At 38.4% G+C, this 20,163-nt stretch overlaps 1 protein-coding gene across 3 annotated transcripts; it reads right to left on the bottom strand.

Annotated features, from left to right (window-relative positions):
* Positions 1-2,538: 2,538 nt before the first annotated feature.
* Positions 2,539-16,004, bottom strand: LOC112057825 (uncharacterized). Of its 3 annotated transcripts, XM_024098376.2 has the most exons (3): positions 14,887-16,004; positions 8,503-8,693; positions 2,539-4,945 (listed from the first exon to the last, which is right to left on the bottom strand). In XM_024098376.2, the coding sequence occupies exons 1-2, from the start codon at positions 15,649-15,651 to the stop codon at positions 8,508-8,510; spliced, it is 951 nt and encodes a 316-aa protein (XP_023954144.2). In that variant the 5' UTR covers positions 15,652-16,004; the 3' UTR covers positions 2,539-4,945; positions 8,503-8,507. The 3 variants fall into 3 exon arrangements, with proteins under 3 accessions (XP_023954144.2, XP_052747029.1, XP_052747028.1); XM_052891069.1 differs by lacking the exon at positions 2,539-4,945 and having other exon boundaries at positions 8,551-8,693; positions 14,850-16,004; XM_052891068.1 differs by lacking the exon at positions 2,539-4,945 and having other exon boundaries at positions 8,553-8,693; positions 14,846-16,004.
* Between the last annotated feature and the right edge of the window lie 4,159 nt (positions 16,005-20,163).

The raw sequence follows: 20,163 nt of genomic DNA, 5'->3' as shown, positions 1-20,163 counted from the left end.
TTGATGTCAGTCTAACTGGTGGGCGGTAGACCAACACTGCGCTTTCTAGTGGAATGGCGATTCCTGCATTTTGGAACCAACGTCCATCGGCTCTTCAAGCTGTGTGCCCCGCCCAAATTCTCAATAGACACCCAAAATGGTGATGTAACCCCAGTGCCATGGAGAATGCGTAATTCTTGGGTTCCGATTATTATCATTAAAACCTTTTGACAGTGATCTACATTCAAACACTATCACCCTAAACCTAAACTAACCCGCATTTGAGCTACTATAGTGTTACTGAGTTAATCTGCGAGTGAATTTCATAAGAGGAACAAGAAGAAAGGGTAGGTTTGCCAAAAATGGACTCCTTTTCAGTTGTCATTCGTCAACATCCGTCACCCGCAGCGTCGGCCCACGCCGACGAGGGTCGACGCCGAGCCATGGGCTTCTTGTTTCAGCGATTAACACAACGAAGAACAAAATTGCTTTAAATGAAAGTCTGAGTGGTTACATTCATTAAGACTAGGTTTAAGCTGAATTCTATTACCATTACCTAAGTCATTTTAAAACCCAAGGAAAATTTCCTAATAAATATTTACTTAAAGGTGTATTTCCATGATGGTTTATTTATGGAAATACAGTTTTACATATTTATCCCGCCATCATAATAGATTAAATATATATACTTACGTGTCGCACAAATAGACATTTCTAGAAAATACATAGAAAACAATTTTATTTTCTAAAGAACAAACTAAGACATTATTAATTTTTATTAAAAAATCGGGGAAAGATGGCTACTTTGAAAATAACAATATTTTTTTTATACCTATTTTTGTTCGTATTTTCACGATTACGTCGTTGCATAAGTCAGTATTGATTTTGCTTTAAGAGTATAAGTGCACTATACAATGATCATTTCAGGTGTGCGCTACAAGGCTGTGGCCCCGTGAGAGGGCGAAGGACGGAAGGCGGAGGGCGGAGGACGGAGGGCAAGGGCACATAAATCCCGGGCCAGCAGCAGGAAGCAAATCACTCTGTTTAGACGCGCACTCCTCCTAATGAACTATTGTCGCAATCAATGGCCGGCGTGTATTGCGGAGCGCCGTTGCAGGTGCAGTCGCTATCTGGACGTTCAAATATTTGATAAAAATTGAATATAAGCAGGTGTCAATGTAGGAAAGTAATTATTATGAACAACGAAATTCCGGCTTCACAAACAAAAACATCAGATATGCATTATTTGAAAGCTAAAATGATGCATAAAGTATACTCGTAAAGTCGAAAAGTTGCTTATCTGGGGCTTTTTTTTTATTATTCTTTACAAGTTAGCCCTTGACTACAATCTCACCTGATGGTAAGTGATGATGCAGTCTAAGATGGAAGCGGGCTAACTTGTTAGGAGGAGGATGAAAATCCACACCCTTTCGATTTCTACACGGCATCGTACCGGAACGCTAAATCGCTTGGCGGTATGTCTTTGCCGGTAGCGTGGTAACTAGCCACGGCCAATGCCTCCCACCAGCCAAAAAAGATTAACCTAGATAGAAAAAGTTGCCGCCAAAAGAGGCGTTTTATTTATTTATTTGGACAAAATCAGATGTAAAATCAAATGTATTGTCTTAAAAACGTGCTTTGGTCGCAGAACGAAGTCTTGGTTGAGGAACATCAGAGAGTAACCCGGGGTCGCTTGGACCGCACAAACACGAGGATGTCACCTCGCGAAAAATAAAGAGGAGTTTACGAAGCTGACCGCCAACTTTCGCTAGTCAGAGAAGCACTTGAAGAAGAAGACGAAAAGGATGTAAACTATGAGAAAAGATAATTTTCCATTTTTATTTATTATAGAAACGTAATAATTCTTGAATCAATATTTTGCTGTATAATTGACATTTTAATTTTATAATTATTAGTCCGTCACTGAAGATAGTTTAATACACCAAGAGTTCAACCACAAAAAGATTAGGGAGTACTACGCTAGCAACAAGTCCCGGATCTAATAGGCAGGCAAGCAGACAGGCTTTGAGTGATTCTATTGTCAGGCAGCGTGTCCGGGCGCGGCGCCGGGTCAGCCGCAGGGGAGCAAGGGGAACAAGGGGGGGGGGGGCAGTGCTGAATCGCCATTTGCAATTAACGCATTGTTGTGGCCACTTTTCACACCTCAAATCTACGCCTCTCGAACTAGAGATTTGCTTGCTTTCCCAAGATACTGAAAATTTAACACTGTTACACCAATTTAATAAAATTAATCCTATGTGTGAACAAAACTTGTGCACTTTATATTTTATTAGTTTTAGTAGTTGTACTTTAAGTTACAACAAATCTTTTAATATACAAAATTAAAAATCAAATCTTGTCTCTGTATAATGTTCGTTTAGAAAAAAAGAAGAACATACACACACATTATTACTAGACAATATATGAATATTTATAGTTCATAGTTGATCCCACTGTAATAAATAAAGAAATGATGTCAGAGCCGTTTGTTTACGTAATTTCTAATTTTTTGACCTTAATTTTATATTCTCAGATAGAGGAATTAAAATAAAAAATCACTTTACAGTTTATATTAGCATATTTTATTATGTAGATTATAGAGATATTTCTTCTTTTTTAATAGTTAAGTATAATAATACACTCTACCTCGGCCTACTGTAAAATCAAATGTTTTTACATATTATTATCAATATCAAATCTTAAAGGGCATATTATATTGGTAGGCTGTATTTGTTATAAACTTAATAATAATTTTATTAACTTTTTATAATAAGAATGGAGATAGGTACGCTATTTTTAACGTATCGCCCCCTTCAAATATTGTTTTGAAATCATTGAAATCAAATCGTTGAAATCTGATTGACATGGAATTTTTTAAGTGGCTGCAGATTACAATAAACATAATAATTTTCGTTAATAAAACTATTGCATTGATTATGCAGCTACAAAATTCATAATCTTGATTAGTACTGAGTAATTATATTTGAAAAATAAAAACTAAAATTGGATTTTTATAAACGTATAGTTAAAAATTTAATGAACATTACGAACTTCTGGCAATCTCTAAAAGTGCAGTTAAGCTCTTTGCCTATTATAAAAAATGTAATAATAATCTGTAAAATTTATGTCTGACTTTAATCTGAATTCCGAACATTGTTCTACTTAATTAGTTACACAAATCTTAACTCTACTTAATCTTAACTTAATTAAAGAGACCTACAAATCACTAACCATTAAGATTTCAGTCTTAAAGTCCCTACGAGTAGACAAAAACGTAATAGACTAGATATCGACAGTTTCTTAGAGCTACAGTTATAACATGCAAGATGCTATTCGCTAATTCGGTCACTTTCCGATAATGAAAGCCACCGATCTCGTTTGACAAGTATAATATTTTTTTCTTTTAAATTAGGCTTTTCATAAAAAAATTGCTATGAAATACTAGTATGGTTTTTGTTTTGCTCAATGAATATAAGTGTATTTTGACGGCATACTGCAGGGCCAGACTTTCCTCCTTAAAGGAGAGAGGATATGGAGCACCACGCTGTTCCAATGTGGTTGTCTGTCCAGGATTCGAACCTAGCCTACCTCCTAAGCCTTGTTTGAATGATCTAGGTAGTTCAATCAGAGGGTTCAGCTGGGTAAACAAAGAATCGGCTTGATTATTTATCCAATCACCTATTGTACTTATCTATTACATAACGTATATATATTCGTACATAGTATATGTAATATAATAATACACTGAAAGCTAGGTAATCGAAAAAAAACTGTTATGGTGTATAAACTTGGAAAACAAGCTATGTATGCGAAATGTACGAAACATATAGTAAAACAGTAGAGAGCTAGAGTTTATATCTTACCTAATTACTGATTCCTATATCTTAAAACCAAAAATTTATTTAGTATAACAACACACAATAATTTTAAAGATTTTTCTCCGTGTTTGACTGTCTGTTTTTCTTAGCTTGGTACACAATATTTAAGGCTTCGTTTCATAGAGATCGGATATAATATTTAGTTACAATATAGTAATAGTAGTAATATCGTGAGATTACACGAACAAAGTCGCAGGCGTTGTGTAGTGGGAAACCTTAAAGAGCATAAAAATAATTTAATCAAATTATATTGATTTTTAATGCAAAATCATTGTAGGAATGTGCTCAGGATGTGAATTAGTCGTTTTTCTACATTTACAAAAAACTTTTAATTACGATTAGGTAGGTATCGTAATTTACAAATTCCAAGGTTGTCATTTAAATTAAGGTTTTGACTGCTTTATTTTAATTTAAAACATTATTATAATCAAAAAAATAAATTTGACAAAATTACGTGATCAACTTTGGTTATATTTTTACGAAGATTGATTAAATTACGATGTAAGTATTATTATTTTACAAATAGTAAGAATGGTATGGACTTGCAACACATACCTTCTAAAAATAACGCTTGGTAAATTAAATCTATGTATATTCTATGGAGTGGTTTATGTTCATCATGAAAGGCAGCGGGAGTCCATTGCTTGGCTAGTAGTGGAATTTCTTCACACCTCAGTCCTGTATAGCTTGCGTTTATGAAATACACTCAGCTAATGTATTCATAGGATTTACAGGACGCCAATTCATACTGGCCAGATGACTTCGAGAAACAAGAGATGCAAGTGGCATATAAAAAAAGGGCTAGTCTCCAGAAGTGGTCACTGCCAGCTCATCCATTTATCATCGAGACGGAAAATACTTTGAGTTTCTTAAACGGGTTGTCTGCCAAGAAAATTGTTCGTTCCAATGCTGCATTAGCTTTGTAATTTGGGTTTTCTACAAATCTCCTTACATTCCTTAAACCACATAGAAACTCCAAGCGTGCAGATTGACTTTCCGAGCAATTCTGAGCTTTGTTATCAGCTCAATGTGTAATGTGAGATGACGCGGCACTGCCCTGCAGGGTCACGGACCTCCTTATCAGCTCTCTGGAAGAAGCAGAGGATAAAATGTAAATATTTATCAAAATGCATTCGTTTGTTTCCAAATAACGTAACATTGACCTACTGGCTATTGTGATGAAATGTTAATTTGTTATTTATTTGGGGGTCAAGGTATCTTATGCTGTGTGCATTGTGGACAATATTATGCTGAGATTAACCTTTCTGTTTAAGGTTAGAGGTAGAAATGATATCGCTACTGTCTCATCATCATCATCATTAACATCCGATGGACGTCCACAGCTGGACATAGACCTCTTGCATGGATTTCCAAACAAAACGGTCTCAAGCCGCGAGCATCCAGCCGGAAGTTGTAAGGAGCCACTGGATACTCGTTAGTCGTTACTGTCTTTCTATTCTCTGAAGTTAGTTACAAACTATGAAGGAGATAGAGAAAATATATAAAAAAAATACATTGAATATTGTTTTTTTCAAAAGCCTTTTAATTTTCATAGTCTACGAATATGTTTCATCATATACCTAATGAAACATTTCATTCCCTGAGAATACCTGCCTCAAAAATAATACCAACGTGTGAAATCAGCAACTGTTCTGTTGTTTAAAGGTGCGTCTCTTTGTCTATGTTTGTCTTTTTGTTTTTTGTCGGATACTAGTTTGCTCGCCACTTCAGGTAAAGGGTGGACACGTTGCTTTTCATTATGTATTCGGAATGAGACGACGAATCACAGTATCAAGATAACGATGCTTTGAGGCTTAAATGGACTCTGCCTCCATGCCAGTTCTCGTTACATCGGTACAGAATTAGCAGCAGGTACTTGCGCTGTCGTGCCGATCAAGTGATCGTGCCGCGTTACGGAGAGCAGCGCCCGCTGGTACCGAGCTCGTAATGAGAAGGTCTTGCCACTGAACGACACGGTGACGTGACGACTAAGGTGTCACGACATGCAGCCAATAACTACTATGGTGAAAGATCTACCGGCTACATGGTGCCCAAAATATATAATAAAATTGTGTGGCTCAAAAAAGAAAGGGAGATCAGTGAAGGAGTCCTCAAGTCAATCACTGACTGACGGATTTACTTTATACAAATTGTCTTGCACCTTTTCTAATTTTTTTATTATTTCATTTTATAATATTAAATTCTTAGGTTACCTTTGTTTTAAGTATCTTATTAAAATTAGATTTAGCAATTACTTTTTCGTAATCATTTGAATAATGAGCATCAACTCGCCAACAAACTGCCTGTACAGTTTGGCGAGAGTATAGATATGTTCAATAATTTTTAAGTGTTATCAATAAAAAAAATAAAAAATAAATAAAGGACTCCATGACCGGCCGTTCTTATCCAGCCAGCTCTCTTCATTGACTACTTGACGACTGGCTTTCAATGATTTTTTATAAAAACCTTGATGAAAGATTGTCTAACTAAAATTAAGCCTAATGGAACGCTGGGATGCGATCTTAGTTGAAAGCTGGAATGTACTTGTCTAAGCATGTAGGAAGAAAAATATGCCGGGAGGGCATTCCATACGTTTGATGTGCGAATTTTAGTTTTATTGACGATGCTCAAATGCTAATGCTTCATTCTGTTTAAGGGAGGAAGTGAGTAGGAATAATTGGTGGAAGGTGTACCTGACATCAGCCTTGTCACAAAGACGCTAGTGGCAGACTCAATTGGAGACCGCCGGCATGCCCAATAGACTCATAGTTAAACAGTCTTAAAGGCCTGTAATTTCACCGGCAAGTTGAGCCCGAAACAGACTGGAATAAAGCTTGAAAAGGTCAAATCATAATGAATCTCCATAATCCACAAGGCTTCTGAACGAAAACAATTTCATTTGGCTTTTGTTTTGTCGAAGGACTACTCTGGTCCTTTTGTGGCCGCGTAAGAATTAAGCCGCAATCACTATCCTACCCTAAATTTATTCGTATCATCAAACTTAGGGCTTTATTATCAAATCAGCTTTTAGACAAATTATTTATTATCTTGACTTGACTTAAATCGTGTCGTGAGATGTAAATTGCTTCTCAGTTAGCGAACCGCTTTCCATAAATAATTCGCCGCCAAAACTGCCGCTTGCGAACAATAATTGATAAATGCAAAGTTAACTACCGTGCGGTTTCAGCATATTTTTAGTTGTCTGTAATCTATACCTACTTATAATATCTGTAGAGAGGTCAATTCTGTACATGAAATATATTTCCAAAACAACTATCAGGCGGGATCAATACTGATGCCAAAAATGCAATCAGTAAAATTTTTGTCTGTCTGTCTGTATATTCGTTATAGAAACAAAAACTACTCGACAGATTTTAACGAAACTTGGTTCAATTTTTCTTCATACTCCTGGGCAGGTATAGTATACTTTTTATCACGCTCCGGTCAATAGGAGCAGAGCAGTGAAGGGAAATGTTGGGAAAACGGGAGAAATTACACCATTTTTACAGCGATACTACTGAAAGGGTTGGATTAAAGAGGTCTAAGGGCGGACGGAGTCGCGGGCGTCCGCTAGTCTTACATATTTATAGGAGCATTTAGTATAAACCCATATAAAATATATTTTGAGTGTATTATGATGTTTTTCTTTTTAAATTTGCAGCACTGGTTTCACTATTTATACATTTCAATGTCCCTTCAATTATAATTATTTTACTGTTTGTTTACTAATAGAGAACATTCCTTAGACAGTAAATTCCATTTCTAATGGGTCATAGTATATGTGGCAGTGCACAAGCGAGACAAGCTGCACAGTGGTAGTTGGACGTGTAGCATGCACATAGCTCAGAATCTATTAGCTCGTTTGGCTTGTCGCGGCCCGGCGTGCTCGGTCCAGCTTTAGTTTATCGACCCGTTGGCCGGTGGTTGGTCAGCTTTATGTTTATTGACATTATGTTAACTGCCTCGTAGGTACAGTGAGCAGCCCGCCTATTCATTATTTTGCTCTTTGTTATCAACCTAATTAGCCTTAGTTGGGCCTGTGAAGAAGAAAACCAGCCCAACTTTTAAAATCGTACAACTCAGCATTGTGCTGGATCAGTCAGGCAATTGATGAAGCCTACAGAGGTGATTTTAAGTTGGCATTACTACCAAGTAAAGGGCGTGCGTTTTGTCCGTGATGACCTATGGTTCCGAGATTTAGTAGCTAACTATGGACCTCATAAAAAGGCTCAGAGTCACACAGCGGGCGATGGAACGAGCTATGCTCGGAGTATCTCAATCAAATCAGAGATGATGCGATCCGCAGACGAACCAAAGTCACTGACATAGCTCAGCGAGTCGCGAAGCTGAAGTGGCAATGTGCAGTTCGAAGAGCCGATGAACGTTGGGGTACCGAGGTGCTGGAATGGTGACCTCGCACCGAAAAGCGTAGTGTTGGTCGAAACCAACTAGCTGGACCGTGGACATCAAGCGGGTGGCAAAGAGACGCTGGATGCTGGCGGCTCGAGACCGTTGTTGGAAGTCTAAGCAAGAGGTCTATGTCCAACTGTGGACGTATACCGGCTGATGATGATGATGATGATGAATGTTGGAGCCTACAGAGCTGAAAGCTGGCATGTCGAACCAGCAAGAGAAGCTGTCGTACCTGGCTCACACGACGTAGTTCTTCCCGGGCTGGCGGCGGCCAAAGGCGAAGGGCCAGTGGCGGGTGCGCTGCGCGGCGCGCACGTCTCCTCGCAGCAGCGCCACCACGTCGTCCAGGTAGCGCAGCGCCTGCGACTCGGCCGCCAGCGCGCGCGCCGCCGCCGCGCAGCGACCCGCGCGCGCGCTCTGCGCCTGGTGCAGGGACACACTATACTCTACCAAACAGCTTATGAAGTAAAACTTTACCTGGGGAATAAGCCGTTGAATGCGTTACGAAAAGTGTAATCGTGCGAGCGAAAGGACGTTGTAAGGGAAACCAAAAAAGTTTTACTTTAATCGTGTCGTCTAATGGCAGGCGTCCACAAACTCGCATCGTACGTATCGGACGAACGGATTTTTAATTTTACGGTAGATAAAATCTATACGATGCAGATTTGTGGACGCACTAGTATGACTTTCTATACAAATAATACTAAAATCCATTTGATGCGATGCGATCGATGCGGATATTTAGACGGCTGTCTTTAAAACACACACTTTTTAACCTGCAATGTAAGCTATCCACATGACGCGGACATCTTGCATCTGTTATAAAAGACTAACACATCGCAACATTCAAAGAAGATGATTTGTTTCGTCGACAGTTTTTCTACTGTCCTTTTGAAACTGTACTCTATGCTCGATGTAACGTTTGGGTGTACGAGGTAGAGCAATATTGATTAGCAAGAGATCAATCAGAACTGTATTTATCAAGGCAGTTATGTAGTTGTAGTTGTTTCTTGCGTTAACAATTAACGGCTTGATTTTGCTCTTAATAATTTAGCAGTATAAGAGATGTGTAGATAGAAATCGTAGTACGAATGTACATAATACACTGCAATGGAAAAGAAGCATGTAAGCGTGCACGTCGGAGCTGGGACCACACTAACAACTGCCACCACCTCGTGTCACTAATGCGAAGCTTTCTAATAAACACAATACCTGTTTATATTAGTAGATTATTGTTCAATAAGTAACTGATCGTTATCGACCCATATTCGGCTCACTGCTGGGCTCGAGTCTCCTCTCAGAATGAGAGGGGTTAGGCCAATAGTCCACCACGCTGGCCTAATGCGGATTGGCAGACTTCGCACACGCAGAGAATTAAGAAAATTCTCTGGTATGCAGGTTTCCTCACGATGTTTTCCCTTTACTGAGACACGTGATATTTAATTTCTTAAAATGCACACAACTCAAAAGTTGGAGGTGCATGCCCCGGATCGGATTCAAACCCACACCCTTCGGAATAGACGGCAGAGATCATATCTACTGGGCTATCACGGCTCAAACTAAGTAACTTAAATGCTATTTATTTCAAAATTACAAAAAATGCATGCATTCGGCTCAACCAGTGGTAAGCCGTAAGATTCAAGAATCGCTTAAAACTGAATCTAAAAAATGCAATTATTTGTTCCTTAAATTAACTATTGAAATTTAAAAATACTCGTTTGTTGTTTTTAAGAATAAAAGTTAATATTACTCAGTAAATTCTTATAAATTATTAGATCGTGCAATAGTGCGCATCCGACATTCCGTTGCAAGTTATTAATTATCAAGAAATCGTTTCAAGTGCCGATAATAAAATGGAAAGTTAATAGGCGATTACCATATCTACATGTCTCTACATTTTGTAACTAACAGCCAGGTGGAGGGGAAATATTATAACGAATGATTAATATTATAATAACGAAATGTTAAGAGAAAATACATAGTGCGAAAGCTCTAAAAACATTCAGTATGCCTAGTGACAGTTTGATACTATGACGATCGCGGTAACGTAAAGGCGAATTTCTAAGGAATCGAAACAGCTAGTGGCACTACTGCACAACTGTTTCAATTCCATATAAATTTGCGTTTACGTTAACGCCATAGTAACAGTATGAAAACATTGAAAACTCCCACTAGACACACAGAACACTTTTTTTTTTATTATTCTTTACAAGTTAGCCCTTGACTACAATCTCACCTGATGGTAAGTGATGATGCAGTCTAAGATGGAAGCGGGCTAACTTGTTAGGAGGAGGATGAAAATCCACACCCCTTTCGGTTTCTACACGGCATCGTACTGGAACGCTAAATCGCTTGGCAGTATGTCTTTGCCGGTAGGGTGGTAACTAGCCACGGCCGAAGCATCCCACCAGCCAGACCTGGACTAATTAAGAAAATCTCAATCTGCCCAGCCGGGGATCGAGCCCAGGACCTCCGTTTTGTAAATCCACCGCGCATACCACTGCGCCACGGAGGCCGTCAAAACTTCCGGATAGAGCTGATTAATCAACAAAAAATTTACTGTAGTTTAAAACCTCCTCAACCTTTTTCTAACCGACCATTTTAAGTATCACCTGTTAGCTATCGTTATGAGTCATTTGATTTTTTGAACAACGTTGTCTCAGCTGCTACCACATCATGAGGCATATTAGAGGAGAAGAGGTCATTAAAATATATCTACTGAAGACAATGAGTTTGTTGTGGGTTCTTCTCGGACCAAGGCGCGTTTGGAACCCTCATAACTTTAATTTTAAGTTTTCGACTATTATTACCATCATTAGATTAAATTAAATTATGACATAAACCTAACTTTTCATAAGTGCTTGTAAACTGAGCCTAATTGAAATAAATGATTCTTTTTTGAATGGTGACCAAGAATGTACCTATAGTAAAATTACGAGTATAATAATGTTCAAGTGTGATAAGGAAGTCGTTTATTATCAGTATCGAGTATATTATGAGACTACCAAGAAGTTTGCTACTATTGACTCATTATTCATAATATTGTCATAAGTATTGGATATAAGAGACCGATTGATAACTTGATATGACAAATCTATGTCATATTTTGATACAAAATGAACAGCGAAACACTGAAGACTTAGAGCTGGAGTTGGAATTCAATCCAAGAGAGAAAGAGAATATTAATAAAATATAAAGAAATACTTTATATAATGATTATCATTTTCTGCTGAACATTGTTTAAAAATTCAAACAATCGTTTAGTAGCCGGTAACAGGCCGCGTTCAATTTTGGCGGAGATTAAAAATTAAATTGGTGAAATGTAGAGCAGATCCGACCCTCGCAGGTCAAAGGAGAATCGGTGAGCGAACACGTCCGGTCTGCGGAGCGGTTCCGTACGTGTGGGGTTACCATGTCATTTGCCCCGAAAAGCAGGATTATGGTTATCTTTTAAAACGAAAATCTATTTTGCGGATACCAACTGACTGTCAAAAATCGTCACGTAACGCAAAATACCAGATATCCTACTAATATCAATAATAATTTTTAAACTATACATAGGTTACGTCCCTAGAAAATCAAAATTTAGCGACTCCACTGAGCGCACACATGCACAATTTTATCTTTAATTCCATTATATATTTATGTATATATAGTTTTTACACTTCCTGAACATACAACTCGACATTGTAGACGATATTTAGGTATTATTTGTTTAAATAACGTTCGTTGTTTAATAAGCGATTAATGAAATCAAGTCGATTTTTCACATTTGTCCGCCGCAGTTTTGATGCGCTGGTACTCTATGGTCTCTGTGGATCTCTAGTATAAAATATCATTGACTAATATTATAAACGCGAGAGTTTGTATGGATGTTCATTACTCTTTAACGCCGCAACTACTGAACCGATTTGGCTGAAAATCCATCCAATGCTGCAGTTTTTCACCCTGAAATCCATCCAATACTGCAGTTTTTCACAAATCCCACTTGTGAAAAACTAAATTTCACGCGGATGAAGTCGCGGGCGTCCGCTAGTGCTTCAATAAAAGTACCAGATCAACAACAGAGGAGTATTGGAGGTTTGTTTTCTACACCAATACAAAATATTTTTAATTTTTTTTACGAAAAAGCATTAAGTACGCATAATACCAAAGTAACAGAAACTTTTTGAAGGTTTTATAATTATTTTTCAAAGAACCTTCATTACGTAATACGTTTAATAAGGGGATCCCCCGCAGTATGTGAACTGTGGTCATAAAAGGCATACCTATAATACTGCGAAGTTTTATCAAAAATTAATCAGTTTTTATCGAAATATAATCTTAATTAGTCATAATTCGTTGTCTGAATTAGTAAATCCATTGTCCTAATACTCCCATTCTGAAAAAATAACAAGCTTTATACCTAACAATGTAAATTTTATATTAAAACGAATCTCATTGCCTGATTTTAAGTAGGTAGGTATGTATATAGATGAATATTTTACTGGCTTTACTTTGGACTAATTTATCATACATTCATAGTCTTGAGCCAGCATACAGCGACTTCGCGTAATTCGCTCCACAACACTGCGTTTCCCGGTGAAGGATTGCTATTCCAGCACCGCGGGAAGTCTACGTGAGACGCCGTTTCGAATTATTTAAGTAAACGTAAAGTAGACTTTTTTTAAGTAAATTAAAAATATGGAAAAAACCCCGAAGCATTATTTTGATTTAATGTTACATTCAATTAACCTTAAAACTCTCAGAGGTTTGCCTCAAAGTTTCTGTCGCGATATAATTAAATATGATTCATATAGGTATACTTCGTATATACGGATGCAAAAAAGCGAGTCGATTCAACAATTAATTATACACATTTATAATTTGTTGAATATTGATGACATTATATAAGACACCTATATACAAATCTAATGATTTGATCTTGTGATCCATTTTAGGAATAATTTTTAATTTAATCAAAATGAAATTATTATCTTGAATACTAACAGAAATTGTAAGAAATAAAATAAAATGAATATCATTATAGTTTGTATGATTTCTAAAAGGTAAAAAAAATTTCTTTATTCTCCCGAATATGACTTGTTTAATATGTACACTGAGAAAAATATCCTGGTGCGCTATACTTAAATTACGTAGCAAACCAGACACTATTACGCTTGTAGCAGGCACTATGTTGTATACAAGCTTCTCATGTAACATGGTGTTGCTTATAAACGGCACAGTAAGCTGCATCATTACTAAGTATACGGCATCTATTGTACGTATGCTGCACCTGTAGTAAGTAGTAATGTGCAAGCTTCTTACGTAAATAGTTCATTTAAGTAGCATATTTTTTTAGTGTAGATGTAGTAATATATGGTGTCCCTACTCATGTAAACAGGCGAACGCGCGTGTGTGACCAAACAATAAAATAATAAATACACGTATATAAACCGCACCATCGCCTCACCGCTCCACCGCTCCCTCGCTCCATCGTTCCATCGCTCCATCACCGATAAACAAAGATTAATTAGGGATCGTTATTGGGCCATTAAATGGCCGCTTGTTTCACGTTAATGCGCTCGGTTCATTAACGGATTACACGGAACGATTGAATATTGATTTGATGATAACGACGTGTGGTGATAAACTTGTTGTCATAACATTTTTGTTTTTTTTTTCCTTTTTCAATCGGTTTGTATTTGGGAAATATCGAATTGATTAAGACTTGATTATTTGTATATAAACTATCTTGAGAAAGATTGTATGTACTTGCTTATCAGAAAACATCAAGTCATTCGCGATTATAACATTAATTACGCTAACTACTAGCATAGACAACAATAAACTTTGTTGACGATTTTTACTAACTATGAAGGTTATATAATATTACTACCTAGTCATTAGGTTAAATGTCTAAAATAAATTTATAATATTTAATATGTCTTTGGTCTGGAGGTCTTACATAAGTGATGCGAATGCGACCAACGACATATCTCGTGAAGAGAAATAGACAAAATATATATAAACACATAGCGGCACAGCCATAATTATCACTATCTCTTTCATTGCGTTGGGGTGAAAGAGATGGGATTGAGACAACTCCGCTATTGGTCGCATGCCAGGCCTACCTAGTGTTTGATTTCGGCTATGCCTAGTTGTTCCTTATTGCTGGGTTGTCCACAGATTATCTCACTCAAATGTTTTAATTATCTCACTCAAATGTAAGACAAATTGAAAACTTTTATTCAGTTTATTTAATAGGTTGTGTTTCGCTGAGATCAGTTAGGTTTATTGAAAAAAGTTATCTCACATTTACTAACGCAGACGAAATTGCGGGTGTCCGCTAGTATTAAATACCGTTTGAAGCAGGAGCGAACTGTCACTCAATGGCTATTTTAACCACTCCACTGGAGATGTATACCTATTCGTTAGCCATAGAGAAAGTTTACAAGATAGATAAATTCTTGCTCATGATACAAAAAATAAACTTTCTACGTACACCATAATTGCGTTAAAGTGCGTGTTTTGCTGAAGCGTTCTCTAAAATTTGTGCAAAAACAGTGGTAATGGTGGCAGTCGTCAGTCGGTACCAACGTCACAGGTCGCGGCGGGAAACGCGCCGAGCCAGCACCTGGATGTCCTCGCTGATGCCGGCCAGCTCCTCGTGGAGGCTCCGCGACTCCTCCAGCAGCGCGTCCAGTCTCCGCGCCGCTGAAGACAGCCCACAGTCCTCAAAGTCCTCGTCGTCTTCCACCGAGAGAGCGAGTTTCCCCAACCTGTCTCTCTCCATAGCTTCTCGAATCCCTCCACCTCTCTTTCGAAATTCCCTCAGCAACTCCCTCCGCAGATTAGCTCCCGAACGTTCGTCCTCCTCCGCTTCTCTCAACTCGTCAGCCAGAGATCTCTCCTCTTTAGAGGAGTTCGTGCGAACAGAGTTTTGTTTGTGCTCAGATTCCTCTTCGCTGTCATCGTTAGACAGCCTGGAGTTTCGTTCGGGGGTATTGAAACCATTGGTGAACAGGGCTCGTTGGAGGAATCTCCTCGTGTCCTCGTCGAAGGGTCGGACGAGGCCCCGCCTCACCGTCGGCCTCACGATCGCCTCCAGGGCGTCCTTCCCCGGGTCCTCGGGCCGCAACAGTTCGAGTATCTTCGCGCGCGGCGGCGAAACCGCCAGCACGTCTAATTTCGACACTAACTTTCCTTTGACCACTGAAGTGTGAACACTGGTTAGATCGGTGGGGATGAACTCGCGGATGTGTTCGTTTATGAACCGGTAGTTGCGGAGTCGGATGCCGTCGGGGGTTTCCTCGGGGAACCCTGGGGAGTCAGCGGCGATGGCTGCGGGCGGCGCTGGCGCGGCTAGCTCGTCGGGCACCTGTGCGCGGCACGCACTCATGTCCGCTGGACCGACGCGCGCTCGGCGCACCACCGCACGCCCAACTGATAGATTCACTCCACGAAAGCGGCACGCGCACACACGATAACATTTAACACATTAATTCGCCTCATCGCATTCAGAAACTTGTATTTTGTCCGACAAACAGGTGTCTATCGGCTAATAAATTGTTTTAAATGTCAAACTGGTCAATTATTTTCAAAATCCTGTCTGTAATATCAAGATGAAATATAGCAAATATCATTATTTTTTTTTAAATCTTGAGCTGATCTTTATTATGTACTTAGTTGTTATGTACAGGAGTGCGGTGGCGCGCTGGGGCCCGCCGCGCGCGGAGTGCAGGCGACTGCCCGCTGCATGTAATCCAATTTAAAAGCTATTTATGTTCGCAGACTGACCGCTCGTAAGTAATGACTTGGTAGAACAATGTTATCACACATTACACTTATTTTTGTCTTTAACGTAATAATTAATGTGTTTGTTTATTTGTTTGTTATAACTCAAAATGTCTTAATTGTATTAATTAACATATTTAGTGGGAAAGAAAATAACAAGGTGCATTTTGTTGTTGTATATTTTTTCTATATAGTTTTTGTAAGTTCATTGTGGGTATAATTGGGACGCGATTAGATTTCCAGATAAACTCAATTTCGGAAATCATACTTTTTTTCTTAATAATTAATTAAGAAAACAACCAACCAAATAATGGTTGGTTTGGTATCTTCAAACGATATTGGTAATTATTTTCTTAATGAGATGACAACTATACCTTCCTACTAAAGATGCATGCAATACAGTTAAAGTTTTACTTTTTTTTTACAGTAATTATCTAGCTGAGGCAGAAAATTGCTACATCACTTGTAACAGAACAAAACTTCATAGGACACCCTAGTAAAAGCTGCGCTGGTCCGTGAGCACGACTTATCATTAATCTAAAGCGCTGCATCCGTCAACTCAAGGCATCGCTGAGCCGCGAGACATCTCATCTGTCTCTTACACCTGCATCCTTTTGACCGGAACACAGCAATACTGCCGCTTCAGACCGGATCACAGCAATACTGCCGCTTCAGACCGGAACACAGCATTACTGCCGCTTCAGACCGGAACACAGCAATACTGCCTGGAACCAGGAACACACACGGTGGTAATTCTTGTCTTGAAGGCATGAACTCCGCCACAAACGTCACAAAGGTCAACTACTATTGAAACCTGTAATTTAAATACCTAATTTGCTTAGTGGTAAATGATCCCGGCACTGGCGCGGTGAATAGATACATCGAATGCGTTTTTTTCGTTTAGACTGTATTATGAATGGGTACAACAATAGTCCAATGAAGTGGGGATCGAACCACCAACCTTCGGTGATGAGTCCGACCGCCTAACCGTTGAGCAATTGAGGCTCGTGTCATCTGATTGCTTGACCTGATATATACCGAGCCTGGGTTGAGAGCGCTACATGCTCTTAGCTGTCTATGCTATTTCAGTGCTCTTTTTTCATGACACTTACTACACCTGCTCCTTGGGTGTACTGTGCAGAGTGCCGCGAGGCGCTGTGGTGCTGTTTCACTTTTATTTAACCCAAATGCATTTATTGTTAGCTAACTTTCCGCTTCATGTGGCCGCCACTGACCAAAAGAAAATTATAGACGAAGTACTAGACAATGTTTATAAAATTCGAATTCATGTTTAATAAAAATAGTTAGGAATGAAAATAAACATAATAACAAAAAAAAGTGTAGAAAGAACTGCACCGCGATTCCTATAATCAAATATCATAAAAGCAATTCTAGCAAGAACTGTGCCGCGATTTCTCTAGCAGGACATCCAGTCTCAGCCGCATAAGACAGCCACAATACTTAAAGTTTACTTAATTTTTGACGGCCTCCGTGGCGCAGTGGTATGCGCGGTGGATATACCAGACGGAGGTCCTGGGTTCGATCGCCGGCTGGGCAGATTGAGATTTTCTTAATTTGTCCAGGTCTGGCTGGTGGGAGGCTTCGGCCGTGGCTAGTTACCACCCCACTGGCAAAGACGTACCGCCAAGCGATTTAGCGTTCCGGTACGATGCCGTGTAGAAACCGAAAGGGGTGTGGATTTTCATCCTTCTCCTAACAAGTTAGCCCGCTTCCATCGTAGACTGCATCATCACTTACCATCAGGTGAGATTGTAGTCAAGGGCTAACTTGTAAAGAATAAAAAAAAAAAGTCTAAATAGTATTCAAGACGATTCTTCGTCGACGACATGTCTTCCATTGAGAGAGATCAATTTTGTTAAAATAATTATACATGAAACTGAGATCTCATTATATTATGTGAAAACAAGGTAGTCTCGAAGGTATAGCAATAGAAATAATACGATTTGTTACCTTTAAAATACGGTTGAATACCAAAAATCTTTGCTAAAACTAGTTGGCTGAAGCTTACATCTCATATCTTTTAAAATTATGAATATAATGAATGAATATTTAATGAAATTTTTTAATTTATTACTTCAAAGTTTTACTAAACGCGCTGCGTCTAGTTGTGTCTGTCTATCTTTTATAGTCTGCGGTGTGCGTTCGCGATATATTGGATTCTAGTGCGTTTTACTTTTTTCATTGGACGGTTATATTGATATTTCATTTGCACTCATTCTTTTCTATTGCGTTCAAATCTGAGATTTATATTTATGTGTTTTATATAAATATCCCTAAAGTAAGTGCGCATAAGCATTTTGCCGCACTCACCGAAAAACGATAATAATTCGGAAATCAATCGTCTGTTAAGTTTGCGTTTTTTAATAGCTCTTGTTCCTATATTCCTTCACAACTCGTTCAGAAAAGTTAGATACAAGAAGTGTGGGGCGGCCGCTGGAGAATGAGGTTGTTATCACCAGGTGACGTCCGGCGGCAAATTGCTCACACAGATAGATAAAAATTGTGTCATTTGACCATTACGTGAAATGCCGCTACGCGCCCACTTTAAGGATATCTTTCTAATATCTATTCGAAATTTTGACAATGACAAGTTTATGGAGGATCTCGGTAACATCGATTGGGACCCTATTCTTGATGCTTCAACTGTAGACGAGAAACTGAACATTTTTAATTCTTTATTGACCGATCTGTTCGACGTTCACGCTCCAATAAGACCAATTAAAATTAAACATCTACCTGCCCCATGGCTTACTTCTGATATTAAGTTGTTAATGTTTAGACGTAATGTTGCTAAACGTAAATATAAATTTCACCCAAATGATAACAATTGGGAAAAATATAAAAAACTTCGTAACCAATGTAACAGAGTGTGTCGTGATGCACAGCGAGAATATATCCATTCTTCCGTGGACCAAAATAATTCCGGTAAGACTTGGCAGTTTTTAGCTTCGCTTGGAATAGGTCGGCAGTGCCTTCAGGATTTGCGTATCACTGATTTGGACAGTATAAACAAACATTTTGCTACTACTATTCCTTTTGATGTGCTGACTAAACTTGGTACGCTTAATCACCTGAGGTCTTTGCCTACGCATGGTGGTCCTGAGTTTGAGTTCACTCTTGCTACTGCGGAGGAGGTGAAAAAACATATCTTTGCCATCAACTCAGATGCAATTGGCAGTGATGGCATTAGTAGAAAAATGATAATTACTTCGCTTGACTGTATTCTGCCAGTTTTGTGTCATATACTAAATTTCTCGCTTTCTTCTGCTACATTTCCCTGCTCATGGTGTAAAGCCTATGTGGTTCCTATTCCTAAAATTAATAAACCTTTAACTCCTTCTAATTATCGTCCTATTTCTATCTTACCTTTTCTTTCAAAAGTTCTTGAGCGTATTGTACATGAACAACTTAGTCTTTATTTAATTAGACATGATATTTTAAGCCCAGTTCAATCAGGTTTTCGGTATGGGCATAGCACAACTACAGCCTTAGTTAAAGTCTGTGATGATATTCGCTTAGCTATTGATAAAAAATTCCTTACCATTATTGCACTTTTAGATTTTAGCAACGCATTTAACACCGTAGACTTTGATTTACTTTTAACTTTATTGAGAATTTGTGGTATGTCTCAATTTGTGGTCAATTGGTTTCAAACTTATTTATATAATCGTCAACAATGTGTGCGTTTAGATAATAGGCTATCTTCGTTTATTAATCTTAATTCTGGCGTGCCTCAAGGTGGTATTCTTTCTCCTCTTCTATTTTCCGTCTACATAAATTCTGTTACATCAGTCTTATCATCGTCTCATCATCTGTACGCTGATGACTTACAAGTGTATTTATCTGTTCCTATGGATGATCTACATAATTCTATAAATGTTCTGAATACTGAGTTAAATAAAGTTAGCGCTTGGTGTCGGTCATTTGGGGTTCAAGTGAATGCAAGTAAGTCTCAAGTGGCTATTATAGGTTCTTCTTATTTCTTTTCTTCTATATCCTTTGATACGTTACCACAAGTTTCAATTGATGGTGCAACAATACCTTTTAGCAGTACAGTCAGAAATTTAGGTTTAATTATAGATAGCAACATGTCTTG

The sequence above is a fragment of the Bicyclus anynana genome, chromosome 3 (assembly GCF_947172395.1).
Source record: "Bicyclus anynana chromosome 3, ilBicAnyn1.1, whole genome shotgun sequence".
Classification (NCBI taxonomy): domain Eukaryota; kingdom Metazoa; phylum Arthropoda; class Insecta; order Lepidoptera; family Nymphalidae; genus Bicyclus; species Bicyclus anynana.
Note: the sequence above shows the minus strand (reverse complement) of the source record. Positions and strands in the feature narration are given on the sequence as shown.

Bases quoted from the DNA above. Each gene is read 5' to 3' on its own strand.
- LOC112057825 (XM_024098376.2), bottom strand. From the start codon at position 15,651: ATGAGTGCGTGCCGCGCACAGGTGCCCGACGAGCTAGCCGCGCCAGCG. The intron at 8,694-14,886 runs GTGCTGGCTCGG...TCCCTGCACCAG, and splicing joins GCATCAGCGAGGACATCCAG to GCGCAGAGCGCGCGCGCGGG.